Raw genomic sequence first — 19,082 nt, forward strand, 5'->3', positions numbered from 1 at the left:
TCTCTGTGTCCTGTGGAATGTTTGGCAGTTTCCTCTGTGAAGCAGGAACCTGAAGGACCATTTTGTCAAGCAAAATTCAGTGGTCACCTTCCTATGGGTCCTGTATGTCCAGTTGATCAAGCAGTCCAGGCAAGAACAATTTCTTGCCCAAATGGCTATTTTTGCCAAAAAGAAGATAAACTCCTTATGGAGTGTTTTTGATGCCCATCTTCCTCTCTGAAGTAAATCGGTGCTGTCAGGAGCAGACATGTCTCATTATCCAGAAAGTCTAAATTTCTAAAACATTTTAAATGCCATATTCTGTAGGTCTTTGAAGTGTTTGAAGATTACCTACCTAATTGAATTATATCTATGTATACCTAGAAAACTTAATTAACATGCTACAAGTTTGACTATCATAGAAGGCCAATTATTAGTCTGTATTTCTTAATTATCCATTACAATTTAAATAAGTTACATAAACATAATACCTCAAACGAGAATAGAAATATATATACAATATAACAAAATTAAGGTTAAACTTGTATCAATAAATTAAAATCCATACCAATGTAAAACATTTTAAACAAGTTGCTCTTTAAAAGTAGATTCAATAATCTACCCTTTCATCCTATCATATCTATATCGTATCCCCTTTTCTTCTTTAGAAAGAGATTGCATTTATAATCAACCTGATTTAAATAAAAATATTGGTTTTTCTCTGTCCCACACCAGAGGGCTCTTCTGATATGGGACAAAAGAATTTCTTAACTTTTTTTTTTTTTTTTTTTTAGCAATATGTTTGGGTTTAGAGAAGGAGTGAGCCAATTCCATCTCCAAAGCCAGCTTGGTATATTTGGGAATTTGGGCATAGCTTCTCTTACTACTTCCTGCTGGAGGGGGGCGCTGTATCTTATGGGGACACAAAGAAAATTTTAGGATTATGGAGTAGTCTGTGAGGGTGTATCACCTGAGCCAGTTGCCTTGAAACCGTTCTGGATGTTGGATTATCTGGGCCATGGTGTCATCGGAGACTTTTCAGGGGGTCTTGGTTGGTCAAATCTGATGTATCTTAATCTGGAACAAATCCATAGCCTCTGGCTCTCTGTGGAAATAAAAGCAGAGCCTCCTTTCCAAAGCAACATATCCTTACATCCAAATTTTGAAGTCAAGGTACCTTTAAAATATACATATTTGCTTAACTCAATAGCTTTTACAATCAAATGTTTTTCTGCAGTTGAAAATCCCAAAGACAACACAATCCAGATTTTCTGTGTGATAGCCATCTTTACGTGGCTTATTTTTTATATTACCTTTATTGTCTCTTTAAATATTTTATTTTTAAAAACTATCTATTTGTTTATATAACTGTATATATTTTTAAGCCTATGTACACTTTTATATACATTGTAAACTATTTTATCTGAATCTGTCTTATTGTGGATCTATTGTTTTAAACTGCAGCATTACTAGGGCTAAAATAGCAGCTTTGGCTGGTGGCTCCAGCCACCTCAGCTTCCCAACATGGCGGTGGTATGTTTACCACCAGCTCTGGGCCACCGCTAGCTCTGGGAGCCATCAACTCTTAGAAACAGTGGTTCTATGCTTCTATCAAAGCAGCGTGTAGCCCAGAAACCTCTTTTTTTATTTATTTTTTTTTTGTACTAGCAAAGACTAAATCTACCATGCTGCATAATGTGCCACTTGTAGATGCTCCCTTCCCACCGTGCTGCCGGTGAAACGCGTATGCCAGGAACCTGCCAACTTGAGAGAGACAACTGGGAAGCTGTTTTTAGCTCCATTTTAGAATCTTTTTTCCTCAGGTTTTAGGTGGAAACTCTTGCCAACCCATTGGGCGCCATTTGTAGCTAGAGTTTTTCTCTCCGGGTCCTGCCAATCCCCAGCAGTCCTGTAGCCCACTTATAAAATAAACATATAGATGCTTATATTATTTAAACTGCTCGGCCATTAGCTCAGGCTTACCATTGTCTAGCTCTTACTCTTATACTAGGAGCTGTCCTGGCTCCATCCACACTGGTCCACTGCTCTCTTGCAATGTCATTGGTGTCTGAGTGCTTAGTTCAGAGATCCAAGAATACTGTGAGCCGCCTTGTGGGTGCTGGGAATTGAAGCACAGTTCTCTGGAGGAGAAGCCAGTGCTCTTAACCAACTGAGCCAGCTCTCCAGCCCCACCTGACACCTTTTTAACCATCCACACAGTGATTGTAAAACCCTTACCCTCAAACACTACAATAGCTATTTTCTTTTGTTTTTCAAACAGGCCACTGTCTTAGTTAGGGTTTCTAGTGCTCTGAAGAGACACCATGACCACGGCAAGTCTTGTAAAGAAAAACATTTGATTGTGAGAGCTTGGTTACAGTTCAGAGGTTTAGTCCATTATCATCATGGCAGGAAGCATAGCAGCATGCAGGCAGACATGGTGCTAGAGAAGAAGCTGAGAATTCTTTTTATTTTTATTAAGGAATTTTCTGTTCATTTTACATACCAACCATAAATGCCCCTCTCCTCCCTTCCCCTGCCCTCCCCCCAGCCTTCCCCCCAACCCACCCCTCATCTCCACCTCCTCCAAGGCAAGAACTCCCATGGGGAGTCAGCAGATCCTGGTACATTCAGTTGAACCAGTTCCAAGCCCCTCCCCCCTGAACCAAGGCTGTGTAAGGTGTCCCACCATAGGCACTGGGCTCCAAAAGGACCACTCATGCACCAGGAATGGATCCTGATCCCACTGCCAGGGGTCCCCTTAAGCAGGTCAAACTAAACAACTGTCTCACCTATACAGAGTGCCTAGTCCAGTCCCATGGAGGCTCCACAGCTATTGGTCCACAGTTCATAAGTTCTCACTTATTTGGTTTGGTTATCTCTGTAGGTTTCCCCATCAAGATCTTGATGCCCCTTGCTCATAGAATCCCTCTTCTCTCTCTTCAACTGGACTCCTGGAGCTCAGCCTAGTGCTTGGCTATGGATCTCTGCCTCTGCTTCCATCAGTTACTGGATGGAGGCTCTATGATGACAGTTAGGGTATTTACCAATCTGATTACCAGGGTAGGCCAGTTCAGGCACCCTCTCCACTATTGCTAATAGTCTAAGGTGGGGTCATCCTTGTGGATTCCTGGGAACTTCCCTAGCACCTGGTTTCTCCCTGTTTCCTTGATGTCTCCCTCTCATGGTATCTCTTTCATTGCTCTCCCACTCCATCCCTGTTCCAATTCAACCATCTCGGTCCCTTATGTTCTCATCCCCCCACCCACTACCCTCCATTAACTCCCTCACTGGAGCAGGAGTCTTAAAAGTTCTTATTAATAAAATCAAACCTGAGCCAGGTATTGGATGAACACTGGAAAATCAGAGAACAAGAACAAGCCACAGCTTCCTCACTTCACCAGATCCTCAGCTGGTCTTGTTTCCTCACACTGGAGGCCTCTGAGTCCTCATCCAGAATGGGTCTCAGCTCAACTGCTGCTCAAAGCTTAACCAGCCAAATGCTTAACCAGCTAAATACTTCCAGTTTCTAGTCCTCACGCCTTATAAACCTTTCTGCTTTCTACCACCACTCCCTGGGATTAAAGGCTCGCTTTCCGGGATTAAAGGCGTGAGTCACCATGCCTGGCTGTTTCCAGTGTGGCCAGTCTGAGGTAACTCCATTACCTCTCCTGAAGTTGAAGGCTGTGTGGAGACATGTGAGGCCAGTGTGTGCACAATTACACCCTCCACCCTGGGGTTTCATATAGTCCTTTCCCACCTCTGCCATCTTGCTAGCTCCTCATCCCTTTTCTCTCAATAAACCTGTTCACCAGGACATATGATCAAAAGATCTCAGGCATTTGTAGGATCTGTCCAATGTCTGTGCTGTTCTTTCATGTTGGCAGTCATGATTCTGATATTCCATCAAGAGATGTTGAGATTCACGGTACTACAGGAATTACATTTGTTCTTAGTTCTGTATTTCGATCTGGTGTCACTGCTTCCTCTTGTTGATGGTCACTGACATAGTTGGGAATGTTTCTTTCATTGTCCAACCATGGATGTCTGTGGTATTTTCACCAAATTTGTTAGAGTCCAAGCCTGGTTTCTGACAGCCTTTAGATGCTGTAATATGTCAGTAATGCCAGCAGGAGGAGCTCTGCCAACAGGAGATTTGCAAGTTCAAGATCAACCTGGGCTACATCCTGAGACCCTGTCTCCAGGTGAAGTCATTAAAATCTGATAAATAAAAAAAGAATTTAAAAAGTAATTAAAAAATCGTAAGTATTGGACAAAGCTGTTCTGCGCTACTGCCATTCTACAGATATCTCAACTAAGTATTTGAATTTCAGACAGGAAATAGGTTTATGTAAGGAAAGTTATGTGGAATATATAAAATGGGGCGCTACCTGTTGAAAAACTGCTTAAATCCCTAGAGGATTTCACAGTAGTCACCAAAGCATAGGTCTCTGACATGGTTGTCTCCTAAAGACAATCAGAAGTATAAGAATTCCCAAGCCCTGCATGTCTCCACTGATAAGAACAAATGTGTATTGATCCTCAAATAAAACTTCTGACCCCAGGTTGCCATTATTTGGCATTATCTTCAACAAAGAGTCTCAACATTCTCAATTCCTAAGGCAGTCAGTATGGATTGATATATGTCATGTAGGCATGTTTACCTTTAGTTTCACATAGTTTCTAAATGTGTGTAGACATATTGAGATCAAAATGCTCTAGAACAGCTGACATATTTCTCCTTGTGTTGGGACTCAGAAGAACATCTTGATCAAAGCCAGAACATGGATCAGGGTGAATCAAGTTGTCCCCAGACACTGCTCTGGGGATACCAAGACAAAGAGCTGGGTCAGAGTGAGGAAATGGGTTGTAGGGATTCATGTTCTCAAGAGCTGATCTTTTTCTTTACACAACTGACCATTCCTTTTCTCTCTTCTATTGGTAATTCTTAGAGAAGCTCATCAGCCTAAACCAAATCAGGGTCATAAAGTGAAGAGAGACCAGTGCTGACTTAGACTCCACTTATAAAGGAGAAGGGAACACATGACCCCATACCTTTCAATTGCTGGTACTGAAACTATGTCTTTGACCCAGAACTATCTATGGGAGTTCAGAGTTTATGAGGGAAAGAGCTTCTGCAAAGGGGACCAAGGGCTCAGACTGTCTGGTGTTCACCATCGCAACATCTGCATTTCTGCCTTAACTCAACTGCACTCTCCCAGTGGTGATATTTTGTTTGTGCTTTAAAAAATTAAGCTCACCTGAAGATCAGAGAGTGGAGCTACCCATTAGATAGTCATAGAGGACAGGCAATGGTTTCACACACCTATAATCTCAGAACTTGGTAGGAATTAGCAGGAAGATCAGAAGTTCAAGGCCACCCTGGGCTATGGAATAGTTTAAAAGAGAAACATAACCAGGCAGTGGTGGCACACACCTTTGATCCCAGCGCATGGGATCTCACACTTTTAATCTCAGCACTAGGGGGTGGCCACAGGAAGCGATATGGCTAGGCGGAGAGAGGAATATGAGGTGGGAGGAGACAGGAGCTCAGTCTCCTTTCAGGCTGAGGATTCAGTAGAGGTAAGAACTCTAGTGGCTGGCTGCTCTGTTTCTCTGGTCTTTCAGTTATTACCCTAATATCTGACTCCGGGTTTTTATTATTAAGACCAATTAGAATTCATGTTACACCCTTTTGCCTGAGGAGTCAGGGGCATTCAGTTTGAGGATTCGTGGAGACAGGATCTTCTCCTTTCAGTTGAGGAACTGTCAAGCTATGGTGGGTGAAGCGCAATCTCCAGATAACGGAGCAGCCTCAGTTTAGCAGAGGGGCCGAGGTAACGCCACTCAGGACACCCGTAGATCAACTTTTCCCATGGTTTTGCTATGGCAGACGGTTGTATACCAACATGCCCACGGCCAATGTGTATCCCTTCCTCCTACGCGGACCTCGACAAAGCCGCCAGAGATATTTTCAACAAAGGATTTGGCTTTGGGTTGGTAAAGCTGGATGTGAAAATGAAGTCATGCAGTGGTGTGGAATTTTCAACATCTGGTTCATCTAATACGGACACTGGTGAAGTTAGTGGGACCTTGGAAACCAAATACAAAAGTGTGAGTATGAGTATGGTCTGACTTTCACAGAAAAAAATGGAACACCAATAACACTCTGGGGACAGAGATTGCAACTGAAGACCAGATCTGTCAAGGTTTGAAGCTGGCATTTGATACTACCTTTTCACCAAACACAGGAAAGAAAAGTGGTAAAATCAAGTCTGCTTACAAGAGGGAGTGTATAAACCTTGGCTGTGATGTTGACTTTGATTTTGCTGGACCTGAGATCCATGGCTCAGCTGTCTTTGGTTACGAGGGCTGGCTTGCTGGGTGCCAGATGACCTTTGACAGTGCCAAGTCAAAGCTGACAAGGAGTAACTGCAGTAGGTTGCAGAACTGGGGACTTCCAGCTTCATGCTAATGTCAATAATGAGACAGAATTTGGAGGATCAATTTATCAGAAAGTATGTGAAGATTTTGATACTTCAGAAAACCTTGCCTGGATATCGGGTACCAAGTGCACTTGTTTGGGGATTGCATCTAAATACCAGATTGCAGCCTGGATACCTTCCTCCAGCAAGTCCTAGAGACACCGCTACACCTGGACACAGCACCAAGCCTCTGGGCAAGTGCTGAAACCTGATCCCACTGTTTCCATTTCTGCAAAAATCAACAACTCCAGTTTAATTGGAGTGGGCTATACTCAGACTCTGCAGCCTGGTGGGAAGCTTACACTGTCTGCTCTGGTAGATGGGAAGAGCTTTAATGCTGGAGGCCACAAACTCAGGATTGCCTTGGAACTGGAAGCTTAATCCAGTAGAAAGAAAACTCTGGGAAAGGATTATGAGAAGATTTGGCCTTAATATATTTCCATGTGACCAGCAGGCTCCTCCTTCCCCCGAGAAGGTGATAAAATCAAAGGATGATTAAACAAGAGCTGTATTTTAAATATTTAGAGAGTTTTCTGTTGGCTAGTTTCTAGTTGGATAGTTATCTAGTTATCAGTGCTGCTGGCATGCAGCCACCTATACATTATTTAAATGTATTTAACTGTTAAATGTGCTACCCACCAATGATGAAATAGATGTTTATGAAAACCGTTAAAAAAAAATTCATGTTACACTGTCCTTTTACCCATAGTGGAAAACTGGGCTCTAAAGTGATCACCAAATCTAACTGATATTTGTTGAGGACTATTGCAAGGCCAGGCACTTGGGAGATTCTCCAGTGTTACCTAGGGGTAAATCTAAGAAGCAGACCTCCTAAAAGTGGAGCCTAGAGAAGGAAAGGCAGGTTTTCTTGTTAATGTGGTGAAGACCTTCTTTCTCATGTATGTGAGACATTGTATCCAGCTCAGGCCTGGATACCTTCCTCCAGCAAGTCCTAGAGACACCTCTATACCTGGACACAGCACCAAGCCTCTGGGCAAGTGCTGAAACCTGATCCACATCTGACCTCAGAGCCCCTGGAGTCAGCAGGGAGGGACAACCTAAGTAGAGGAAGTCTCCTTCCTCCTGCAGGTCTGAAGCTTCCCATTTCCCCCAATCATGCAACAGCTATAAGCCATGGAAGCTGCCGCTGGCCACAGACCCAAACTCTGGCACCAATATAAGATCAGAACTAAGCAATGATGTCTGAATGGACGCAGATGGGGCAAGAGGAGGCTACATCTGCATAGGACCCAAAGAAATGTTAAGAGAAAGTACATCCAGGTCCTTAATCTTACAGACACTGAATGGTGGTCAAAACATGGGTGGTATGATGTTCTATAGAAGGCTTCTCGTGGGTATATAGAGTATTGTGCTGCATGTCTGGGTCTTGAGGGTCTGTGGAGGGTCAGCCTGGTGTCACAGGAGACACTGGGGTGATTTTTGCATTGGAAATTATCAGAGATATGTCAGTAGTACATTATCTTTCTCAGCTCCTGTTGCTTCTGCTCTTGGCCTTTCTTGGACATGGTGTGCATGGCCACTGACAGAGCAGCCAACTCCCATCCTAAATTCCTTCATCCTCCCTCAGAACCCTGTGATCTCTGATCACCAGGAAGCCAAGGCTTAGTACAGGTGCCCTCAGCTGGCCAATAAAAAACTGACACAACAGTGAGGCAATGAACCCCCTGTATCTGGCCCCAGAGATGGACACTCCAGTGAGGTACATAGCCCTTTATTTTACTTTCCTTCCTTGATTCTGTCAGCTACATCAGCATCTGGGCTAGGACTCAGAAGGATGTTGTAAACAGGACCAGTACAGAGATCACAGTAAGCAACTGGTCCCCAGACACTGCTCCCAGGATACCAGGCCCTAGAGCTGGGTCTGAGTGGGGAAGCAGGGCTTTAGAGATTCCTCTCACAGTAGTTAATCTTTCCATGACTCAACCCATAAGGTCTCTGTCACTCCCACTGAAATTTCTTAGAGAAGCATCATCCTGAAGATCAGAGGTATAAAACAGATAAGGACCAGTCTGGACTCCCTCCCGATATGCTATTTCTATGTTCTTTGCTCTGAGGCTGGCCTCCTGTGGCCCTGGCCTAGAATTTAGAGGTATGCTTGCCTCTGCCTCCTGAGAGCTGGGTTTAATTCATGCACCACCACCTGGCTCATTTTTATTTTTGTATGAAACATTTCTATGCATGTATTTCTGTACACCATGTTCATGCTCAGTGTCTGGGGAGGCCAGAAAAGGTCTTTGGTTACCCTGCGACCAGACAGAGATGGTTCTAAGTGCATAATTGGGTGCTGGGAATTGAACTCAGTTTTCCTGGAAGGGTGACCAATGCTTTTAATCACTGGGCCATATATCTAGTGCCCTTTAAATAGTTGTTACTGTTAGAACTATGGAGATATTCTAGGGCTGACATAAACAGGGCTCTGAAAACTCCTTCTCACAGGGTGGGGGTTCACTATAAACACCCTAATCCTACTTTAGAAACTGAAGATATTTCCTGTTCTGGTTTGTAAAATTTCCCTCTTTAAGTTGCTGATATTTTTAGAGACGTCTGGTCATCACTCACTACTTCCGACAGCTGCTCCTGAACTTGGAAAGTGTTCCCTGTAGATTCTAGAGGACCGTTGCTGTATGTCCTGTTGTCCTCCATCCTGAGGAAGTGGGCATCCCAGACTCATCTGTTTTTGTTTCCTGTATCTACAGGGAATGAGACCTGTCTTCAATACTGAGTATGTGTCTGGAATCATTCTCCCCAGGTGTTTCCTGTTTCGGTCAAAGACTAAGGATCTGTGCAACCAAGTACGGGCAGGGATATGCTTTATCTATGGCTTAGGCCACCATGGCCTTTCCATGTCACTCTCAGCTATGTCTTCTTCACAAATCCTTACTTCCCTGCTTTTCCAGTAAGTCTGTTTTGCCAGGGTGTGTGATCAGAAGGACTCAGATATGTTCAGAGCCTCATGCAGTATCAGGGAACTTGGCTTCACAGTCAGATTCCAGATCGAGGTTGGTGTCAGAACCATCAGTTATTATTCCACATTTGTGCAGGGAACTGCGGGGTCCCCAGTCTTTGACACCAGCAAGAGGTGTTTCTGTCATCGTCCTACAAGACAGTTATTCAGATTGGGAATTGCTGACTCATTCTTCCCCAAACTGAGAAGACTCAGAAGGATGTTGTCAACAGGAGCAGCACAGGGATCAGGGTAGACAACACTGCTTTAGGGCACCAGGTCTCAGAGCTGGGTCTGAGGTGGGAAAGCAGGACTCTAAGAGATGCAGCCCCAAGAGTTCATCTTTCCATCACCCAACCCACAGGTCTCTGGCACTCCCATAGAGATTTCTAGAAAAAGGCAAGCAGCCTCCCCGATGTCAGGCTCATAAAATGAAAAGTGAACTGTCAATCTCTGCTCATCACTCAAGATGAGGACCACGATGCTATTTTGCTATTTGTCCTCCTCTGACCATCAAACTTACTTACTCTGCTCAAAAACACATTTGCAAAACCCAAAACTGTAACTTTGTGGGGTTTACCTTTTTAAGCCCTAGGCTGAAATGGGTAGGTCCTGAATATTTGGAGTACTCACTGGTGTAGTTCTTGTCTGGCTTGAGCATTTGAAACCCCAAAGAACAACCCCCCCTGCACCCCCCCCCCAACAGTGACACATTTCCTCCAACAAGGCCACAACTACACCAACAAAGTCACACTTCCTAATGCTTCTCAAGTAGTGTCACTTCCTGGTGACAAAGTTTTCAAATCAATGATCCTGTGGGTGGCATTCTCAAACAAACCACCACTGCCTCTAGATCCAGAAGAGCCAACAAGAGAAAATGATGAAGTATGCTTTAGGGCATCTAATGTGGTCTCTATAGCTGGATGTGTTGTGGTAACTGAGCAGAATTTATGCCTGTCACACAATGCAGAAATGGTCTATATATGTCAGTGAGGTTAGTGTTTCTGATTATGCTATTAATTCCCGTGACACCATACTTGACATTCTGGCTTCTGTCCCCTCTCTGCAGATGGGTGATGACAGAGGGTTCAATGATTCCTTTCTGAAGTGTTTGTAATTTCATTGAACTTGATTGGATGCTCTGCTGTCAATGCTTCAGCATTAAGGACTGCTATGACATCCCCTGGGGATTTAAGCTTTTTCTTCTCAGGCATTGCTGGATTGATTTATTCTACATAACTTTCCTTACATTGATATGCTTTCTGTTTGAAATACAAGTACAAATATATAGGTGAGGTTCTTTTGGATTGGTATTAGCGTATTAGAGCTATGTCCATCCCTCATACTGTATAATTTTTAAATATCTAATTAATTAATATTAGTGACTTACTTTAAATATAGGGTCTCTGTACATAGCCCAATTCATCTTGAACTTGCAACAATCCTCTTGACAAAGCCTCCTCTGTGGTGGGACTGTAGACATGTTATAACTCAGTTTCACTCAGTGAAAACTAAAGTTCAACCAGGGATGGAGGTTTCCCAGCCCTGCTCCTACTGGAACAGGAGAGATGACTGGGGAAGACACACCTGTCAGGGTGGGGATGGAGAGTGTTGATGTTCAGGGATGGGCTGAACTTGTCACCTCTTTACATCTTGCTCACAGGAGACAGACACATAGTCACAGTCAATTCAGAAAGGGAAGTCACCAGCTCTTGAAGCCACAATAGGAAAAGGAGACTCCAGAAGCAATACTGTATGCCTCAGTGCCACATAAGGCAGCTGCCTTATCCTGTAGAAGAAAACATGAAGGAGAAATTCAGCTGATAGCCTGTGGATGGTGATATGCTGAACAGCCATTCACATGTTCACTCAAATTGTTCTAATCCCAAGAGTCCCCATCACCCAGGGTTTCATCCATTGATTCTTGCCCTGGACCAAGCAGGGCCTACAGAGTATAACTTGTTAATGCTAACCTGGAGGATAAACATCGTAGGTTCTTTCCCTTCAATGGAAAGAAATACAAGATCAGGACAAATCCTACTGAAGATTAAATTCAACAAGGAGTTATGGGCTGGCAGAGACACTCAATGGACTACTGTCTGTACTAACAACAGTGTCTCAGGAATGAATCCCACTATACTCATAGGCAAACATAATCATGGCTACCTAAATTTTGACAACTGGGGAAAGAGCCTCTGCACAGACCTGGCTGGTGTTCTCTGTCTGGGAATCTGCATTTCTGACTTAACTCAACTACACTCTCTCTTTCCCCCAGTGGAGAATGGGCTCTGCAGTGATCACTAAATATAATTGATATTTGCTGAGGGCTATTACATAAAAATATGAAGTGTTTCCATGTAGAAACCATTAAAGAACTACAAGCAGTCTCAAACGTCAAACCAGCCTGGAGTTTATGTGTTGTGTGGAACAAGGAGAGAAGACACTCTGCAGAGTCACAAAGGACAGTGTTCATAGAGGAGGGGCCAAGTGGTAGGTGACAGGTGATCCACAGTATGGGTGTGGGACAGGTCAGGTGACTGTTTTATATAAGGGTATTCAGCATGGCCTTACTGTGAAGGTGAGCTGTGATTGTGAGAGAACATTTTCAGGACATGAAGGATTCCTCCAGCGAGGCTCCAGATCAGGTAGTTTCACAACTTCTCCCAAGAGCACCAACACTTGGGACCAAATAAGCAAACAATTGAGCCTAGAGGGGATTTTATCATTCAAACCTTGTCCTGGCTTTTATTTTAGTTTTGTTTATATGACCCAAGATGGAATTGCATATGAAGAGGAAGCTCAGTTGATAAAAGGCTTCCACCCATATTGCCTGTAGAAAAAATCTGTAGTGCATTTTCTTAATTAATGATTGATGTGAGAGGTCCCAACTCACTGTCCATGCTGGGCAATTGGTCCTGGATGATATAGAAAGCAGTCTGAAGAAGCCAGTAAGCAGCAATCCTCCATGGAATCTGCTTCAGTTTCTGATACATGTTCCTACTTTGAGTTCCTGCCCTAACATCCTCAGTGATGGAATGTGACCTAGGATTTGTCAGATGAAATAAACTGTTTCTTCCTCAAGTTTTTTTGGGTTATGGTGTTTTGTCACAACAATTTAAGAGCAGGATAATCCAAACCACTATTGGGCATGAAAGACAACTTCACAACTGCCCAAATTTGTTTTTGACAGAGAGCACTGTTTTTTATGGTTTAGTTTTTAGTTTTTACTTATGTGTACGTTTGTGTATATGTAGTACATGCCAATCGATTGGGAGTTCCTATGGAATCTAGGAGAGGACATCAAATCCTGTGGACCTGGAGGAACAGAAGGTTGTACGTGACCCTTTTGGAGTGCTTCAAAATGAACTCAGTTCCATTGGTATAGCACTTAGCACTTTTACCACCTAGGATCTTTTCAAAATCCAAGGGTGGTGACTTTTGCCTGCTTCCATTGCTGAATCCCAGGGCCTGGAACAAGCTGATTCACCTGGCACATTCTCTGTCACTTATTGAGGAGTAAGTCTGAAAAGCAGATCCCCTAAAACTGGAGACTAGAGAAGGAAAGGCAGATTGCATGTTAATGTGATGGAGATCTTCTTTTGTGTGTGTGTGTGTGTGTGTGTGTGTGTGTGTGTGTGTGTGTGTGTGCCCCTCTACACTTGGAACACAGCACCAAATCTATGGACAAGATGTGAAATCTGAGCCACATCTGACCTCACAGCCTCTGTAGTCAGGAGGGAGGTGGCGTCTCAGGTAAGGAAGAAGTCCTCCCTATCCAGCATGCCTGTTGCTTTCCATCTCTCTCCCTGCTCAAGCCACAGTTATGCAGCCATGTGGCTTGCCCCATGACACAGCCCCAAACTCTGTCACCAAGATAAGATCAGAAATAAAGAATGATGGTTGGGTGGACACAGATGAGGCAAGGGGAGGTCACATCTATATAGAACTCAATAAAAGGGTATTAGGAAAGAATCCTGAGTCCTAAGTCTCAAAGATATGAAATGGTATCCATTGCACTCCCAAGTTGTGTAATATGTATTTAGAAGTTCCCCCATGTGTGTTCAGAGTATTGTGCTCAATGCCTGGGTTTGGGCATCTTTGGAAGGATCAGCCTGGTATCACACAAAGGTATTTCACCTACGTCTGAGATGGGAATCTTCAGAGTTCTGTCAGTAGCACATTATCCTCCTCAGCTCCTGCCTCTTCTCCTCTACGTTCTCTGTGGACATGGACTGTATGACCTCTGACACAGCAGCCAACTCCCATCCTAATTTCCTTGCCTCCCTCAGACTCTCATGAGATAAGATCACCAGGAAGCCAAGGCTTATTAAAGGTGGACTGTGCTAGACAGGAAAGAACCATGACATAACAGTGAGGCCATGGGAACCCCAGCTCAGGAACCAGAGCTGGGTGCTTCACCAATCAACATAGATCTTTGCTGTCCATTTCTGTCTTGATTCTGTCATCCAGATCAGCATCTGTGCTAGGATTCAAAAGCATGTCAACAAGACAATTACAGGAGTCAGGGTAAACAACTTGTCCCCAGACACTGCTCCCAGGATACCAGGGCACAGAGCTGGATCTGTGGTGGGGAATTAGGGCTCTGGAGATTCCTGTCCCAGTCATTAAGATTTCCATGACACTTCTGGTCTCTGTCACTCCCATTGGCATTTTATAGAGAAGCCAGTCAGCCTCATCCTGAATATGAGAGCGGTAAAGTGAATAAGGACCACTCTGCACTCATTCCCAACCCATCATTTAAAATATAAATTCAAATAAATATATGCACACGGATGAACTCAGTCAATAATATTCTAATTTTGAATATAAAATTTAATAACACAAAATGTGCTCAATGAATGAGAGTCTCCTATGGACATGGATGCAGCAAACTATGAAGGATTCAATAATATTTTAAGTTCCAGAATGTAAGAAACACCTGAATGAAACAAGTGAAATATCAAAGATAAAAATCTCCAGTGAGCCTGGCATAATGACAAATGTATTTCTCTCAGTATTCATGGGACAGAGACATGTGGATGTCTGTGACTTGTAGGCCAATCAAAAGAGGGGAGGATAAAAATAAAATGATTTGAATACGTTAATAAAAACACTCATCCCAGCCGGGCGGTGGTGGCGCATGCCTTTAATTCCAGCACTCTGGAGGCAGAGGCAGGCGGATCTTTGTGAGTTCGAGGCCAGCCTGGTCTACAGAGCGAGATCCAGGAAAGGCGCAAAGCTACACAGAGAAACCCTGTCTTGAAAAAAAAAAAAAAAAACCACTCATCCCCATCAGAGAGATGGCTAAATTGTGTAGACGACACAGTTGGAGTCTCGGAATCTGGGAACTCAACCTCCTGTCCTTCCTACTCCAGAGTCACTAAGAGCCTCTCCTCAGCTCCACAGGCTACTGCACTTCCAACATTCACACACACATAGCCAAACAAACATACATCTAAGCAAAATATAACAACAAAATCTTAAAAGTATTTTCCCTGTACATTTTTTGTGAAGATATATTTCCTAAACTGTACATGAGACTAAAATGTTAAAAAGGAGAATCATAATCCAAGATATGTCTTGTAGGAAAGATGAGGATAAGTACAGGCAGCAGACATGTAAACATCTATCAGTTTCATTATATCATTGTATTTTGGAAAATAGTCTTTACTTTTTGTAAATATTCTACTTGCATGCACTCTATCATTAACGTTCAAAGAAGCAAAGGTTTTAAACTTCTCAATTCCTAATGTAGTGAACATGGATTCATATGATCCACACAAGTATAAGTACCTTTGAAGATGATCAATTTCTAAGACACTGTAGACATCCTGAAATTTTGGTGTGAGAAGGAAGATACAATGGCCTCTGAGCTAGACTCAGAAGGATATTATAACTAGGATGAGGCTGACAACGAACAGGATATGCAACTTGTCCCCTTACACTGCTTCTAGGATCCCAGGTCCCAGAGCTGAGTCTGAGCGAGGAAAGTAGGGCCCAGGAGATTCCTCTTCCAGGAGTTCATCTTTTCATGACCCAACCACAATGCTCTGTATCACTACCATTGGGAATTCTTAGAGAAGCCAATCAGCCTTCTCCATATCAAGATTATAAACTGAACACACACTAGCAGAGACTCTGTGTCCACTCTTCAAGCAGGATGAAGACCTTTTTCTCTGAGGCTCTCCTCCTGCTGATCCTGGCCAACCTGGCCATGACCAGGCATCTAGAGGGTGAGTGTGGATATCAGGAGGGAAAGGATCTAACCTGGGAGACAAAAGAACTCCACCCCTGGGGCTGCAGCACAGGAAAATCTGTCTCTCGCCTAGCCCAGCCAAGACCTTCTGGTCCCTGGTTTATTTTATATTATAACCCTGGTCCTCTGTTTGCTGCTCCCCTGGGAGCAATATGGGGAGCTTCATAGGGAACTACATGGGGTACTCTAGATCTAAAGGCCCACTGCACCTAGGTTCACACTCCATGCGCCTTTTACACACTCTGCTCACCTGGCCTGGCCTCCTGGAGCCCCAATTCATCATTGTGGCCTTTGTGGGTGACACGCAGTTTGAGAGATTCAACAGCAAAGAAGAGCCTCTGAGTATGGAGCACTGTGCACCATGGGTGGATCAGCAGAAGCCAGAGTATTGGGAAGAGAAGACAAAGAACTTCCTGAGTCTAATGGACTATTACGCTGACATAATGAAGAAAATGCTTCACTTCTACAATCAAAGTGAAAGTGGTGAGTGATCCCAAATAAGAAATCCCAAATCTAAAGTTCCCTATGGGTTTACTCTAGTCCCCCATATCCAGAATTTACCCCAGTAAATGTGACCCAAATAGACTAGGCTACAGAGAGCCTGGGGACACTGAACTGGTTTTCTGCACAATTTAAGCACAAATGTGGCCATTTACAAAGGCCAAGTGGGAGGGACTGAGCCACTGGAGGGCCCCAAGGGACCTGGCCCTGTGAGAGTGGCTGACAGTATGGGCTTGGACAGGAAATCACACACTGCAGATCCTGATGGCCTGCGATATACTTCCTGGAGTATACTTCAGTCGTGGACAATATGAATTCATCTTGGATGGCCATGATTACCTTGTGCTGAATGAGAACCTGAGCACTTGGACTGCAGTTGGCAAGGCAGCTGAAGTGCTGAGGCAGGAGTGGGAGGAGTCAGGTTTTGCAAATTCTGTGAAAACTTCCTTGGAGACTAGTTGTGTGCCTTTGCTCTTCGATCAGCTGGACTACGGGAAGGAGATTTTGCTGAGAACAGGTAAGGAAGAAACGGCCAACCCTGAACTGAGACTGGAGCCCCTGTCCCCTGAGGATTCCTCCTCAGCACAGGGAAGCTGGAATAGTCTGTCTTGCATCAAAGGGGAAGAGTGTCACGGGTTTCCTAATTCAACAAGAGAGAGGGACTCTCCAGAGGGCTAAGCCTTCACTCAGGATAGATCAGTCTGTCAATTAAGCAGCCTTTTCCTTCCATTTGCCTTGTGAACCACGATCTCTGTCATGCCTGTTCACTGCCCATGTACTGTGGAGGTCTGAGCCCAGTGTTGCTGAGTCTGAGTCTCCATCCTGTCAGTACCAGAAGTCGACATTCCTAGAGGGCGATCTAGAGTCCCCTGCTCTGTGCTGGCTCATGGTGATTCTGAAACTTTCCAAGGAATAGATTACCCCATCTTTATCCTGAGATTAGGCTGATGAGTGGAGTCCACATCTCTCCTTCTAGCCATTGTCTCATCCATTAAAACCAAGGTTACATACACAGTGACGGATATTCAGGAAGAATGCAAAAAGCCTGAATTTTCTAATTTATTCCCTTCAGATACCCCTAAAATGCACGTGATCCATAAGGTCAGAGCTGATGGAAATATCACTCTAAGGTGCTGGGCCCTGGACTTCTACCCTGCTGAAATCACCCTAACCTGGCACAGAGATGGGAGCAACCAGACTCTGGATATGGAGGTGATAGAGACCAGGCCTGCAGGAGATGGAAATTTCCAAAAGTGGGCAGCTGTGGTGGTGCCTGCTGGGGAGGAGCAGAGATACACATGTCATGTGCACCATGAGGGTCTGCGTGAGCCCATTACCGTGAGATGGGGTAAGATGTAGGTGTGATCACTGAGCCTGTCACAGAGACAGTTGGAGTATTTGAAGGAAATGGAGCAGGGTCATGACTGAAAGCTGGAGCTCAGAGGCCTCACTGTCCATTCCATTCTCTGTCAGAGCCTCCTTGGCCCTCTGTCCCCATCATGACAATTGTTATTGGCCTGGTTCTTGGAGCTGTGCTTATGGGAGCTGTGGTGACTTTTCTGATATGGAAGAGGAGGACTAAAGGTAAGGAAAGGGCAAGGTCTGAGTTCAAGTCTCCATGGGAATATCAAGTCCAGCTGAGAGTGTGCCCTGACACATGAGAGCAAAGTTTCCTCCACACAGTTGCTTATTCAATCTTGTTCTGATGTGCTGACATTAACTCTATTGTGAAGGAAATAATGAACAGATTCATCACTGCAGTGATAGAGATGGCAGAGACCTGATGCAGCCCTCAGAGGTCAGATGGAAAAGGTTCCTGCTTAGAACACATATCCAGGAGTCCAGTTAGTCCTCCTCGTGTACAATCTACTATCTTGTTTCCTCATCTTTCTCTGGATCTGTAGTCACAGTTCTGCAAACTTCCCTGAGATAAGGACCAGGAGATCCCTCTAGGCCTTCTAGATCCTGATGCTTCTATGCAATCTAAGAAAATGGATTCTTTCCAGGGGTAAACAATGAGGCAGCTCTATTCCGGATTCCCAGTCATTATACTGGGGGCTCATACCTGAGAAATCTGTGGCAGTGTATATAAGAGCCCGTGGAAATTCTCAGCCAGCCCATACCTCAACATTTAGTTCCATCTTCAGGGGCTGTGCTCTCTTCTTGTCTCACTTTCCACTGGGAGGTAAAGTTTCTAGGATGTACAGCCTTCTGTTACAACTTTAAGAAGTGACAACCTAAAGGGCCTGATGTGAGACGTCAGAGGATAGAACTTAGGAGCTTGGGGAGTCTTGGGTTTGGGACAGTTTGAGTGTGTCACCATTGAAGACACTGATTTGAATTTCTTCCTTGTTCTTCTCTTTTACAGGATAAGACAGCTGGACTGAGCCTAACAGGATTTATTCTGTTTTCTCCTTTTCCCACTGTGGTCTCAAGACCTGATGACTTCTCTTCCTGCATCTGACTGTGACTGTGTGTCTGTCTCCTGAGAGCACAGTGTAAACAGGTGATGAGTTCAGCCCTGCATTGAGCAGCAATAAGTCCCATCCACACACTGATCATCATTCCTTCCCCAATCATTATTGCTGCTTCAACAGAGGTTGGGCTGGCAAACCTCCATCCCTGACTGAAATTTACTTTTCACTGAGTTACAACTTCATGCATCTTTCTTGAAATTAAGCATTTTTTAATGGTTGTGCAACTTTTTTCAGAGTGGGTGTCTGATCAGTGTAGTAAAGATGAGTCAAACTTGATGGAGAAAATAAAGTCTCAGAACCTTATTGAGTCATGTGTGCTGTGCTAACTCCATTGCCTTTCGGAAGAGTTGAAGGCTGTGTGGAGCCAGGTGAGGCCTGTGTGTGCACAACTGCTGTTCCTTGTAGTCTTCCTTTCACAT

The 19,082-nt window shown here is 44.1% G+C and overlaps 1 protein-coding gene and 1 pseudogene across 1 annotated transcript; both read left to right on the plus strand.

Annotated features, from left to right (window-relative positions):
- The first annotated feature begins 5,901 nt into the window (after nucleotides 1–5,901).
- On the plus strand, nucleotides 5,902–6,845 carry LOC131926466 (voltage-dependent anion-selective channel protein 2-like; annotated as a pseudogene).
- An 8,744-nt stretch (nucleotides 6,846–15,589) lies between these two features.
- LOC131926463 (class I histocompatibility antigen, Gogo-A*0501 alpha chain-like) lies at nucleotides 15,590–18,755 on the plus strand. The gene is made up of 6 exons (XM_059281960.1): nucleotides 15,590–15,662; nucleotides 15,899–16,168; nucleotides 16,428–16,703; nucleotides 17,259–17,534; nucleotides 17,660–17,770; nucleotides 18,555–18,755. The coding sequence occupies exons 1-6, from the start codon at nucleotides 15,590–15,592 to the stop codon at nucleotides 18,557–18,559; spliced, it is 1,011 nt and encodes a 336-aa protein (XP_059137943.1). The 3' UTR covers nucleotides 18,560–18,755.
- The last annotated feature ends 327 nt before the right edge of the window (nucleotides 18,756–19,082 follow it).

The sequence above is a fragment of the Peromyscus eremicus genome, chromosome 16_21 (assembly GCF_949786415.1).
Source record: "Peromyscus eremicus chromosome 16_21, PerEre_H2_v1, whole genome shotgun sequence".
NCBI classification, from domain to species: Eukaryota; Metazoa; Chordata; class Mammalia; order Rodentia; family Cricetidae; genus Peromyscus; species Peromyscus eremicus.

What these genes read in the sequence shown, in the direction of transcription:
- LOC131926463 (XM_059281960.1), top strand. Translation starts at nt 15,590, where the DNA reads ATGAAGACCTTTTTCTCTGAGGCTCTCCTCCTGCTGATCCTGGCCAAC. An exon ending in CATGACCAGGCATCTAGAGG is followed by an intron (nt 15,663 to 15,898) that starts GTGAGTGTGGAT and finishes CACTGCACCTAG; the next exon opens with GTTCACACTCCATGCGCCTT. An exon ending in GGAGATTTTGCTGAGAACAG is followed by an intron (nt 16,704 to 17,258) that starts GTAAGGAAGAAA and finishes TATTCCCTTCAG; the next exon opens with ATACCCCTAAAATGCACGTG.